This window comes from Pagrus major, chromosome 4 (genome assembly GCF_040436345.1).
Source record: "Pagrus major chromosome 4, Pma_NU_1.0".
NCBI classification, from domain to species: domain Eukaryota; kingdom Metazoa; phylum Chordata; class Actinopteri; order Spariformes; family Sparidae; genus Pagrus; species Pagrus major.
Genome location: NC_133218.1, coordinates 25,903,224 through 25,916,795, shown reverse-complemented (window position 1 = coordinate 25,916,795; position 13,572 = coordinate 25,903,224). Strand labels below are relative to the sequence as shown.

Genomic DNA, 13,572 nt, shown 5'->3' with positions numbered 1-13,572 from the left:
CAAGTTATCTTTATAGACCTACATTTTTACCCATTCAGCCTCTCATGTAATGCTCGATATCAACAGACACAAACTTAAAAGCTGCAAGACAGTAAGTTAAATAAATAGAAAAGTAATAAAGATAATGACTTCACTGAGCATTTATTTAAACTAGTATTTACAGAGCTGAAAGGATTAGTCGATCAACAAAAAAATGTATTGAATTAAACAATAAAATAAACAATTTCTGGTTTAGGTCATTCTTTTAAGTAAAAAATGTGGGGATTTAATGCTTATCATATCATAAAATTATAGCAAAATGATTATCTGTGTTTCTGACTGTTGGTCAGACAAATAAAAGCTATTTGAAGGAATTCAAGAATGTCTCATACATTTAGTACATTTTAAAGTGTGTACTTAATTATTCTGTTGACAAAAACGAGTGTACACATTTCTTGATTGCATGTGTCGTGATGAAGGAACATAAAATCTGATGTGTTTAGGGTATAGAGTGTGTTGATGCCACAGTGTGAGGAGAATGAAAAAAACAACCATCATCAGAGCAGTTAAACCTGCCCAGCTGCAGTCTTTGATCCTCCCCTCAAGCTCTCCTGCCTAATTCAAACACCTGCACACACCAGCAGAGCCAGACGCAGAGCGCCGTGCACAGCCCCACAGCTCACACTCAACATGCCTGGCCACACATAGCTCAGAAAGCAACTCTCAATTCCCTCAATCAGCTGTAGGCAAAAAAGAAAACAGATTTAACAGATTTGTTTGTTTCCAGCTCTAAGGTAATGGCTTCATTTTAATCAATGAGCAGTGACGTATACTGGAATGCAGTCACGGCGGCCATCACTTGTGGTTATACCACACCTTTCAAAGTTAATGAACAGAGAGAATGCATCGATAACAGACCGAGGGCATAACAGATGTGACTGTTCCATGTCATTTACTCTGTTTATCATGGCGATGTCATGTCGTCAGAATTTATGTTTCCAGCAGGAAGCCCCCTAAAGTCAGTGTTGAAAGCCAAAGTCAGTTTAATTATGGCTGCAACTTAAAATTACTTTCAAAATTGATCAATTATTTTCTGAAATAACCAATCAATCCTATGTCTATAAAATGGTACAATAAAATGCTCGTCACAGTTTCCAAAAGTGAAATCATAAAATGTCTGTTTGTGGGCGACTGGTTCAGGAGGTAGAGCAGGTTTTCCACAAAACAGAAGGTCGGAGGCTTGCATGACAGGTTCTGCCATCGGTGTTTGAATGTGCGTATGAATAGGTGTATGTGGTGTGTGTTGTAAAGCACTTTAAAGGGAATTTCCAGTATTCTGTATAGGGTCCTATATACACATGTTTTGGTTTCTAAATGATCCATACTTTCCAAAGGTTTTGGAATCTGTCAAGCAAATTGCCTCAGCTGGCAACCCCAAGACGGCTGCAATGGCTGCAACGTAATCCTTTGGGCCAACTGCAATTTTAAATGTTATATGCAGTAAAAGTGCTTATTTTTGCCACTGACAGTACAGTGGTATTGTAGGTGTCTGAAACAATTCCTACTGAGATACACCTTTTTATTAAATTATAAGATCCTTCTGGTTACCAGGAACACAAGTCTTGTTCAAGGAGAAGTCTTGCTCTGAAATGACAAGATGTTGCAGGAAGAGGACAGAAAGAGGAAAGAGTTGAAGAGAGGAGTCTGGAGTTTACATAGAGGAACTGCCAGCAAGAATTTACAGTATATCCAAAGTCATGACAGACTATTCAGCTGACTTTGACAATATAGACAACTCATCATGCAAGATTTCAGAGCGTGACATCTCCTTGAGCAAGACTATTGTCCATTTTCCATTAACTTATTTTGTGCAACCAACCGCCTAAAAGGAGATCACAAAAATGTCACATTTTAGAAGCTGGAATTTCTATAAAAATGACTTGAATTCATTATAAAAATTGTTGCCAATTAATCTTCTGTCGATTGACTTAATCAGTTCTAATCTTTGCAGCTGTAAGCTCAACTCCTGTGGCAAAAAGACCAAGAGAGCAGAACCAGTCTGGTCTTTATGGTGATTTATCTAAACTTATTAATTAACTTTATTGCTCTACTTTTCATTGGGACACTAAATGAGCCTCCTCAAGTAGAGGAATAATTTCTTCTCTTCATCTATCTCTTGTATTTCTGTTCTATACCTCAAACTTACTTTTTCATTTGGTGCCAGCGGCCCAACACATGCACATCAAGCCATAGGTAATATTTGGAAGCCTTAGCAGCACAAAGTTGGGTCTATAGTTAGTTCTACAAAATACACACTCGGTCAGGTCAGGCTTTTTTTGGCTTCATCTCCTTGGTGATGTGGTGGGTCCCAACTGGGTTATCTTAACCCACTTTTTCTGCAGCACACAAACGTGTGCCAGATCAGGGATCTAACTTATGAAGCAGGTTTAATAAAAAAGAATACCTGCTTAGAGTAAAAACCTGGAACATCTGTTTTATGTTTCAGATTTGAGAGAGCTCAAGGCTTTACTCAGCGTTTGTCTAGCAGACTTTATTCAGGCTGCTTCATTAGACAGGCCCCTGTGCATTTTTCCATGTTAAATGCTATGTCAAGACTAGCTCGTCAAGCTAGTTCTGGTCAGACACAATGGTCCATTTTCCCTCACTCAAAATATCATAAAATGGTTTTAAGAAAGTATTGGGATCAGCCAAACCACACAGATCCTCCTTGTCCCCGGGACACAGCTTTGTAAGAACATGGGTGTAATTGCTTCGTCTGGATTCCTCGCTGTCCACAGGCAATAGTGTGAGGATTTAAGTGTGTAGGATTACTCATTAGTCTGCCTGCAGTGATTCACAGCACAATTAACATTCCTGGTCATGACCAGTGAGACCATATGGTGCATGGTGGTTTTCCCTCACTGAAAAAGTGGAAATGCACATGAAAACTATCCTCACATTTATATTTTGTATATAAACATCTGCCAATCAGTCAAAATCAGAGTCTTTAGGTATACTGTCTATCATGAAAAAATACAGCTCTTCCATTTAAATACATTTTTGCCCAACAACAAGTTGTGAGGAGCAGATGGTCCTAAAACGTTGCAAACAGTCACATTTGAAGTAGTCGATCACTGATCAGAACAATGTCAACATCTGCTCAGTTTTCACATCTATCCAGATAGATTTAATCAACTGGACACACATTTCGATACTAATTTAAAGAGTTTGTGGTTGAAAGAAGAAAGGTTAAAGCTATAGTTGTTAATCCTGTTCACACTTTTTGTTATACTGGGTGAAATGGTCCTTCCATTCTGAGAGTAGTCAAAACATAATGTGTTCAGAAAAAGGAACGAAAAAAATCAGACCTCTGTGGCAGCTGCAGGCCTGTAAAAACTCTGACCAATCCCTGTCTCTCGGTCTGAGTGGAAAGAACCAATCAGATGCCTTCATGTCTCGTCCTGCCCACGCCCCCCTCTGTCCTTCCCTCCTCCCTGCGTGCACTCATCACGTGTCACCTTTGCGGAAATATTCAGCACACTCCATACCGTTCCCTGAGGGAGTTATCCCAACGGGATCAATAAAGTGAAGTCTAAGTCTAAGTCTAAGTCTACCGAGTTACGCCATGTTCAGACAGGACGCCGAAGCGCCGCGATTAGCTGCGAAGCGCCAAGGATCGGAGCCATTTTCGTTTCGGCGCCCATGTTAACCAATGGTGTCGTTCACATAGGAAGCGCCGCGGCGCTCTGCTCCACTGCCGGCACGCGCCGTGCAGCGATCGTTTCGGCGTCTGGTCTATTTTTTCCACGTGCCGCGGCCGAATGTGTCAAGCCGGGCAGGAAGTCAAACAAAGCAACAACAAGAGAATCCGGTCGATTTTCAAAATAAAACAAATTTCAAAATAAAACTATTTTCAATAATTAAACACCCAAATTGACGAATGCGATGTGTGTGTGTGTGTGTGTGTGTGTGTGTGTGTGTGTGTGTGTGTGTGTGTGTGTATCTAATCAGAGCATGAGATGAACACACACACACAAAAGAGAGAGAGAGAGACACAGAGTGAGCTGGCTATAAGGGGTGGGGGTGGGGTGTCAAAACATACACACGCAAACAGAGACAGTGAGAGAGAGTGGCAGAGAGACGCCGAAGTTGTTGAAGATGGATGATGTGAAGTTGATTGTGAGTTGTGGACAGCTCCAACGCTCCAAGTGTGACTACAGAACAGCCGAGGAGCAGAGCCGCTTGCCGACCGGCGCGGAGAAATTCGCGCCTGGTGTGAACAGAAGGTCTGTGGCTTGCGCGAGAATTTCCGAGCGTGGCGCTTCGCGGCGCTTCGGCGTCCTGTCTGAACCTGGTGTTAGCAAGAGAGAACTATGGCAGAGAAAATGCAGCCAAAAGTAGCACTTCCAGCGTTACTTGTACCGACTCATCCCGCTAAATGGGCTAAGAAAAGAAAGCCTGAGGCAGAGAAGGCTGCAACGAAAAAGGCTTTGGATAAAGCCAGAGGGAAAACCAGAGTCAACATCGGTTCAGCTTTTGAATGGTGGAGACAACTGAGGGAGCTGAAGGGCCTAAGAAGTGAGGTTGCTGTCTTTCTGTCAGAAAGTTAATTATTTGTTTTGCTTCGGGGGATTTGTTATTTTCATGAAATATGTTACATTAGCCAACTTAGCTACTTTTGTAGCTCGTATTATCCCAATGCTAACATTAGCTTCTCTGTCGGTGTAAGCCAGTAACGTTACAGGTCGTAGGTACATACTGCTTATCTAACTTATAGGATCTGTGCTTCCTGCACAGAGCATTGAGCATTTATTCTCGACGCATCTGGTGGTACATGAGGTAGTTTGGTTGATGTCCAAAATGTGCTGAAATACTCGGCTCTCCTCTGCCCTGCTGACTCCTACTGTCAGATGCGCGTTCAAGTTTGTGGGGGCGTGGCTTTGGACAGACTGACGGGAGGGGGAGGAGGGGGTGGAGCTTAGAGGAGGTGCCACTTTCAAATCTTGCTAGCTCTCCAACATTACCAACTATAGCTTTAAGTACAAATTAAGTACATCCAACACCAAGACCAACATTCATTTCTCAAAAATGTGCTAGTAAAAAGCCAAAAAAGCACTTTTCTTATAGAATTGAAACAACCTGCACCTCTCTTATCAGGATAAGTGACTGTTGAGCACTTCAGCAAAATAAGGGTGGGTTATGAATAGTAAACAAGATGAAGAAGACTCTATATGGATAACAAAGGCACATAAAAAAGGGTTGTTCTGAAGACTGAATTGAAAAAAAAACTATGTGCTAACTATGTTAGCTAATCAGTTTGCACTGAGGTCACAGATGAAGTCATAAAAGACGTCATTTGAAACCTGTCGCGAGGTGGAAGCACCACCTATAGCAGACTAAACATGTATTTTAAATCAAACTCTTACAGATTTACAGCATTTTTGCTTTCTGCCCCGACTCCACACAAAGGCTTGTTACTGCAAAACTCTATGAACATAGACAGAGACACAAACAACAATTTGACTTGAGCGTTGCTGCTAATCGGAACATTTTGGATTGTGTCTGACAACACAAGCTACTTGCTCCAACTTTATCAGCCAGAAGATAACATTTTGATCCAGTCAATTTGACTAAGATGCTTTGAGACATATGAACTGTATGACTTTCTAAATAGACTTCTAATCCAAGTTTTAGTGCACACCCACACAGGTGACCTCGCTCTTCCAAAGTTTACTCTTCAACTTTCTCTGCAGTGTTTACAGTCCACGTTGATCATGTCTCTTTATCAACAGTTTCACAGAAATCTGGCATTTTTATCTGTTTTGGCTTTTACACACACATTTCAAGCAGGCAAATTGTAATTTTGATAGACATCCATCTTAATGTCAGAATCCTTATTCTCAAAGAACACAGGGACATAACCCTAAACATGCAATTCCAGTGTTACATCAGCATTTTGTCCTATTATTTACTGAAATGCTCAATATATGCTCCTTTGTGAATTTAGACACTAAAAGTACTGTGTAGGTTGGTGGCAAGCAAAAAAGTTATTCACTATTTCTACAGCCTTCAGTAGCTTTCAGTAATCTGTTCCCAGCTTTAGACTATTGTTGTAACCTGTTCAACTAGCAAACAACAATGACGGAAAGAAAAATATTTTGTTGTAACAAGTTTGACTGGTACAAAAGCACTTCTTGCAATACCACTGTTGCAACAAAACACTTTATATGCAACTGAATGAGCTGTCAAAGATCACATCGAAGCACTGAAAACATGTTTAGTAGCTGTTGGCCCAATCACACACTACATACCCACAACAGGCTGATAACTGGCTTTCCAACAGACTTATCAGATAAATAAGAGTTGGAGTTACTGTCATACTGTTTAAAGATTCTGGTTTTTCGTGCTTGGGTGGAAAAAGTGGAAAACAACAGGAAACAGTGGGGAAAAGAGAAGACAAACTGCACTATAACAGGAAACCCCCAATAGAAGGAACTTCAAAAATTATAAATAACTCATAATAATCATAAATGCACACACCCATATATTCATAGACTGTAAGAAATTAATGAGTCAGACAAAAAGGGCACACTGTGTATACTAGCAGCACGCTCACCTTCTGTCAGGAAGCCTAAGAGTCGTACATTTGCATAGTCAAACTTTAGTTGGTTTTATTTTTTACATATGTCCCATGTATCATCCCTAACCTAAAGTGCTTTAGTTTTTCTCAACATGTCTGAACAATATAACTCTGCAAATGCAGGGAAATAAAATAAGCTTTAAACTTACATGTCCGTAGTTTATGAACCCATGTTTGGCGGCGATTCGCTCGGCTTCCTCCTGGCCTCCAGGTATGTGGACAGCCCATGTGTTTGTGAAGACCTTCTCAGTCAGCACTGGTCCCAGCCCAGACACCAGCAAGACCAACAGAGGCCCAAGTAGCACCTCCAGCAGCCTGAGCCTGCGGCCTACGGAGGAAGATGGAGGGCCAAAAGCCATGGGTTTCTCCTAGTGCAGCACAGTCTCTGAGCACAGCGTCTCTCCGACAGGCCGGGGCTGCCCGCGGTGCATGCAGGTGCACAGAGAGAGACAAAGAAGGGGACAGTCACAGCTCACCTAGCATGAAAAAGAGGGAAGAAAACACAGCAGGTCTATATATATATCCACAAAGTTTAGAAAGCCTGCTGATGATTTCACGGGTGACTCATTCCTTGTGATCCACCATGACCGTAAAAGAAATGACACAAAAGAAGACTGTACACACTGGACATGTCAAGATCCATGGGGAAACTATAGTGGAACCCCTATGATACGATGTAACATCGGCAAACGTGTTAAGTATGTGTTCAGCCATAACTGTAATGTTTAAAGACATGTACTGTATTTTAAGACGGTATTCTGACCTATTTGCCGTTTCTGTCATATATTTTAAGTAACATGTTGCTCTGCTAGTGTCTATGATGAACCAAATCTGCCCATCAGCAACATCTCACCGCCTGTTGGACTAACTGCTAGTTTTGGATATACTCAAGCTGTCATTTTCTAAAGTCTGTGGCCTAACAGCTTAATTAGGTCTCCAACCTAATGTTAGTGAAAGTGTATGAGATGCATATTCTTAAATAACATCATCAAAGAAGAAGTTAGTTACTTGACACATGGGTTTTCTACCTGGACGTTGTTGTACTCAAACATTGTGACTGGTTCTATTCACATGAAGCCAAACAAAGAACACTTGGTCCAAATTTGAGGTTTTGTTCTTCCCTTTGCAGTTGCTTCAATGTTCCGTAGAATAAGCAACAGAAAGAGGAACTGAGGAATAAACTCAATGACTGTAACTCAATGCTGACGTGCTGAAATGAAGACAAACAACATTAAATAATATATTAATCTGTTTTGTACAGTAGGAAGAACATAAGTCTGGACTACAGCCCAGCTATATACAGTTGTTTGATAAGCAGATTATTAAAGTTAATTAAAAATCAAACTTAAAACTAAAACTAGGTTAGAAAAAAAAGTCTACTCAAAATATAAATGAAAACTAGACTTTAGGGGGAAACAAGGTTAACTGAAACACTATTGTGTACTTCCAAAACTATTAAAATATCATTTAAAAAATACAGGACATTACTTTAGTTTTAGTCTGTCAGTTGGTCAAATTTGTCAACACAGCAAGCATGACGATGCATTGGTGCATATGTTTCAGAGTCAGATGCCTACGTGAATGTGAGTCAATTGCCTTCACAAAGTGTACAGTATTGTAATACCTATACTTCTTAAACCTTGCCCCTGACAAATACCCCCATACTATGATAAAAAAATAAATAAAACTAATGCTGAAACTAAAAAACTAACCTTAAATGAGTCGACCTACTCTGGAAACTAAGTGAAACTAAACTGAATTGAAACAAAAATTAAAAACCAAATGAAAATAAAAACTAATGAAAACTGCAGGTATAATAACCCACAGGAAGCAGCAAATTGGATGTCAAGGTTGGACCTGATGTTGTGGTCAGACACACAGCAGTAGATTTTGGCGTTTACACTCCCGTGGGAGGACACGGTAGATTGCAGAAGGAAAATGCTTAGGTGCACTGGTTCAGCAGCAGAGGTGGAGAGGTGCGGTTGGAAAGCTAGACTACGCCCTGGATGCTGAGGGATCACAGCAGTCTCACTACGAGGTGAAGTAGCCAGTAGCGGGTGGAGTTTAAATGCCTGAGGCAGCAGTGGCTGAATGACTGCGGCCAAGGAGAGAACATACACGCTCAAAGTGTCAGAGAAAGTGTTTGACTGCAGCACACATTTACAATATATTATTTGACTGTGGTTATAAGAAAACCACTAAAACACAATATTCTGAATAAGACAAAGCAATATTTCATATAGCAACTGTAGCCACAGTGAGCAGAGACAGATTTCAGCTCATGGTGTAATTGTTTGCTGATACAATTTTGCCTCTAAACTGCTGTTATCGAGCCAGAAGTGTCAGCTGCACCATAAGTCTCTTGAGACCATTATCCAAAGTGCTAACTCTATTGTAACCCAGAGCTGACTGGACTGCACTGAATACAATGCTCCTATTCTATGTTTCCTACTGTATGGAGTCACATTTGTTCTCCTGATTCCACTCAACTATGGGACAGGGTTTCTTGTCTTTTTGCAAGTGTTACAGCCTTCTATAATGACCCGTTCGCCTATGTTAGTCATCTTATGAACAAAATACTCAAACTTGACTCACTGTGCCACTAAGCCTCAGTCCAAACAAACAAGCTCCTCAAACTTTCCCTAGGGAAGCCAAAATTATGTGAGTGATGATGTGGGGTAGTTGGACATTTGTGTTGTGCACTCAGAAAGTCTTTTAGTGCATCATTACCAAGACTTTCACATTAAAAATACACCAGTCGAATTCACTTCAATACAATTCAAGCTGCTGGATAAAGCGCCACATTTAAAGACATGAAATATTTATTTTTAGGGGTGTCACAATTCTCACGATTCGATTTACAAGATTTTACAGCACTGACAGCTATGCTATTGTTAGACTGGGACTTTTATGCCATTTATATTTTCACGCTCTACTTTAAAAAGATATGGGTATTTACAACAGCAGAGAGACAACAGCAGATTTATCCTGGTGCGTTTTACAGGTTAGGGTTAGACAAGTTCAAATAATATTGACCAAAAAAAAAAAGACTCAAGAGTTCAAAAATAAACAACAAAAAGGTAGAAATTCAGTTTGTTACAAAGCTTGGTGTCTCAAGCCTGTGGCCTTGCTATCAGTTTATTTCAGTTCAGTTTTTCCTCTATGAGTGAACCCTCTTTGCATCAATAAAGGATCTCTGAAACATCTCTGATGCTGTCTAGTTACCTTTGAACTGTTGGTCGTCGATACTTGGCTACATCCCTACTTATTTTCAGTGTAATTTCAACATATTACAATATTCAATATAATATTACATTATATGATATATTTCTTTATTGTATTATTTCATGTTATTTGTAAACATACATGTTGTAGCATAAATTGACACCACACCACAGCATTTATAGCCAAAGCTAATTTGCAATACCCATCCCTACAAAAGTGGATGTATAATTCAATAAATTAAGTTTTTTTACTCTATTACATTTATCTAGACAGCAATGACAAGGCAAAGTACAAATAGATTCCCAAAGCGCTGGCTGCCAGCTAAACTGTTGCCCAGTCTGTCTGAACAGCTACATATACAACTGAAGGAATTTGGGGTAATGGCTGCATTGACTTCTGGAAAGACTTTTAGGTGCAGATAATCTGTGTCACTTGCTGCCAGCTGGCGTCAATCCACTGACTTAGAAACTCAAAGGACGATGTTGGTGCATCTTATTACTGTCGGCGTTTAACCATGATCAACAACTTTTAGTGTGTCTGTTTCCTTACGTAGTATATAAAAATTGCTTAATACAGTCAATAGCCACTTTATTAGGTACACCTATACAATGCAGTGCAAACAACAACCCTGCTGTAAATTTGCTCTTTACAAAGCTCATAAAGTTCAGATGTGGGTGACATTGTCGAAAAGCTAAAATTAAATTGGGTTTATTACTGAGACCACAGTTAATGGTGGTTATAAAAGGGCTGGGTTATATTGATTTTTAAGTCTGAGGGGAGTTTATTTGTGTCAAAAGTTGTTTTCCCTGAGTTGCAGACACAGACTAATAAATTCCAAATGAACATCTGCTTTATTCTAATCAAATGTGTTGTTCAGCTGTTACAATTACCTAACGGCAACTTGTGGAAACCAGTTATTCATTCTTAACTAGGAATTTTGTTTTATTTACCTACATATTTACTGGCATGTTCAAATCAAGATACATTTTTTGTTGGTTGAAGTAGAGTTAGTGTTCTGTGTATATTCACATTTAAATAACAGATCTGTGGGCAAAAATGTAATACTTGATGTTAACTAATTGAAGTAACCAAATGTAAAGTTTCAGCGATAGATCTTCATCTGGCAATCATTAATTAAACTGTCTTCTCAGAAGAATTACTTTACTGCTCCTGTAAAAATCCCTTTGGTGGATAATTTTCCCATCTGGCTGGTTTCTCACTAGTTTAAGGAACTCCCTTGAGAATATCACTTCCTCTTTTGCATACATTGTTAAAACAAATACAGCTACTGCAGATCCCTGCTCACTTCTATTGATGGCATTCATCATTTATTTATGCTGTTATCTATATACTGTATGTTTAGTGATATTGCAGACGTATGCAACATTTTTGCAATATCAAAATGTTTATTACAAAAGAAGCCCTGTTTCAGTAGCAATTCAAATCTATATCTAAATCCTTTGTACCCTCTACTGTTATCTGACGCTTGTGTGGAACCGATGCAGAAAAAACACAATTTAAAAGTGCTGGAAAAACTGGATCACCAGTGTACTTTTAAGAGCAATTTTTTGAAAAGCTTCCCGAGCAAAGTGATGAGTAATGTCTAAAGGGTCAAGACAGACTTGGTTCATTGGGTTGTGACACTACAGGTGACTGAGTCATTAGAGATCAGCCAGCTTACAGGTCAGCCTGGCTGGGAGTCGGTACGACAAGCTGCTAATCCATGTCAGGCGTTTCAATGGTAAATGTTCATTTTTATAAATAGGTAACATGGATAGCGACTGACTTGACAACAGAAATGACTATATTTAAAATAAGCATTGTGAATATTAACCAAGCAGAACAAATCAAGTGCCAGAAGTGTCTCTCAAAGTAGAACTGTTTTTAAATGTGCCAACCTTCAGTAACACCCAAATCCCTCTGCCGCCTTTTTAATTCTTCCTTCCTGCTCAGTTAAGCCTATTTTATGAACACAAAAATCTCCCTCCATTAAGTAGCAAGGATCCATTCCCTACATTAATTACATGTTTACTTTTTCTATCTCAGTTCCTATTGAAATTAAAGACAAACATGAAAATCTTCTTGTCTGAAATTAATTTTAAAAGGTTTAAAAGTGAAGCTTGGCTATTAAAGCCAATGTCTGACAAAGTATTAACCAGATTTAAATTCATCTAAATCATAACATACTGCATAAAATAACCGAATGAGAAAGGTGGAAAACCAAGAGATAAATCTGGTGGATAACTCACTCAACTTTGTCCTCTGTCCTTTGATGCAACAGGTTAACAGCGTGAATGTTTCCAAACCTCTGTTTGATTTCCAGACACACACACTGACTTTAAGTACTGACGTCTGTGACCTCATCTGGGCGCTCAACCACTCAGTTTCTTTAACGTCAGCGTGAAAACCACACGCCATAATTTAACAACTGCTCAACGACTTCACTGTTGGCGAGAGACAAAGGAGAAGCCGACCGTGGCGCTGTGAGTGGTCTTTAGTGTTACCTCAGTAAATGATACCATATGTCAGACTGTGATAACAGAAGTTATAACAGAGAAAAAAATACACCAAATTATAATTAGCCAAGTGTCATTTAACCCAAAGGATAATACCAGCCTCATTACTGAACTCATCAGGACGTTTTAGAAAGGAAACAGTTTACACCTCATTGGTTCATTATTTACATTTTAATGAAATAAAAATGAACTCAAATGCATTTAGCCCACATGACCCTTTTCCTCACACTCAACTCTCACATTGTGACATGTATTAAATCAATATCTCTCTCTAATATAGAAAGCATTGGGCTTATTCATGAAAATGCCATAACTACTAAAAATCACATTGTGTTTGCTGCAAAATCTTTTTTTTTGCCAGAGTTGTAACACCTAACCTGTTAACAACAGGAAGTAACACCTCACCAAGGCTCTATTTTAAAAAAAGTATGGTCTTTAGAATAATAAACCAGCGGTAATCTAACATTCAAGCCATTATTATCTCAAAGATTACGCTTTAAAGTGTTTGGATTGTTTGGTCTTTTGGTTTTCCCAATTAGGTTTTAAAACTGCATCACGGCAACAGCACTTTCTATTCTAGAAGTTCAAATTAGGGTCTCAAAGCAAATGTTTTAAATCTTGACGATCTTGACGGTCTGATTACTCCCAAACAGTCTACTGTGTTTAAAACAGTGTATAAAGGAGCCTGTGACATATCAGCTAAAGTGTGACTACAGATCTGGATTCTTAGAGGATTATATATGTAGACCAGTAAGACTGTGTGTAGATTTATTTTCTTCATGTCTTCGAAAAGACAGTTAAAATAGAACTTCTGCATTTAGCACAAACATTTTTTTCTTGTTCGCAGATTCCTCTTTGTAACTGGATGCCACATAGCTTCCACCAAAAGCTGAATAACAGAAAAAAGGAGTCCTGATGGCATTCAAACATTTCTACGCAAGGACCTTGATGGAGACTGCTTTTGAATTAGATGTTGTATTCATTGCGTTCTTAATTAAAATATTTTTCTTTAAAGTGGAAGTGGAAGTCCACAGGGGCTCAAAGCAAAGATGAAAATAACAGGAAGCAAAATGGTGGAAATATACAACAAGTTGTATGACTCCAGATCCTTGAACTACAAGTATGACAGCCTTACTTCAGAATGATGAAAAACAGAAACATCTCTGTGTTTATCTCAACTAACACCTCATTTGTTACATTGTCTGACCTTCT

At 39.2% G+C, this 13,572-nt stretch overlaps 1 protein-coding gene across 1 annotated transcript in view; it reads right to left on the bottom strand.

The window, feature by feature from the left end:
- The window catches only part of furina (furin (paired basic amino acid cleaving enzyme) a), an 86,453-nt gene that overhangs the window by 70,102 nt on the left and 2,779 nt on the right, over positions 1-13,572 (bottom strand). The window contains exon 2 of the mRNA XM_073463777.1: positions 6,769-7,095. Coding sequence (XP_073319878.1) covers positions 6,769-6,978 — 210 coding nt within the window. The 5' untranslated portion in view covers positions 6,979-7,095. The remainder of the gene's footprint in view (positions 1-6,768; positions 7,096-13,572) is intronic.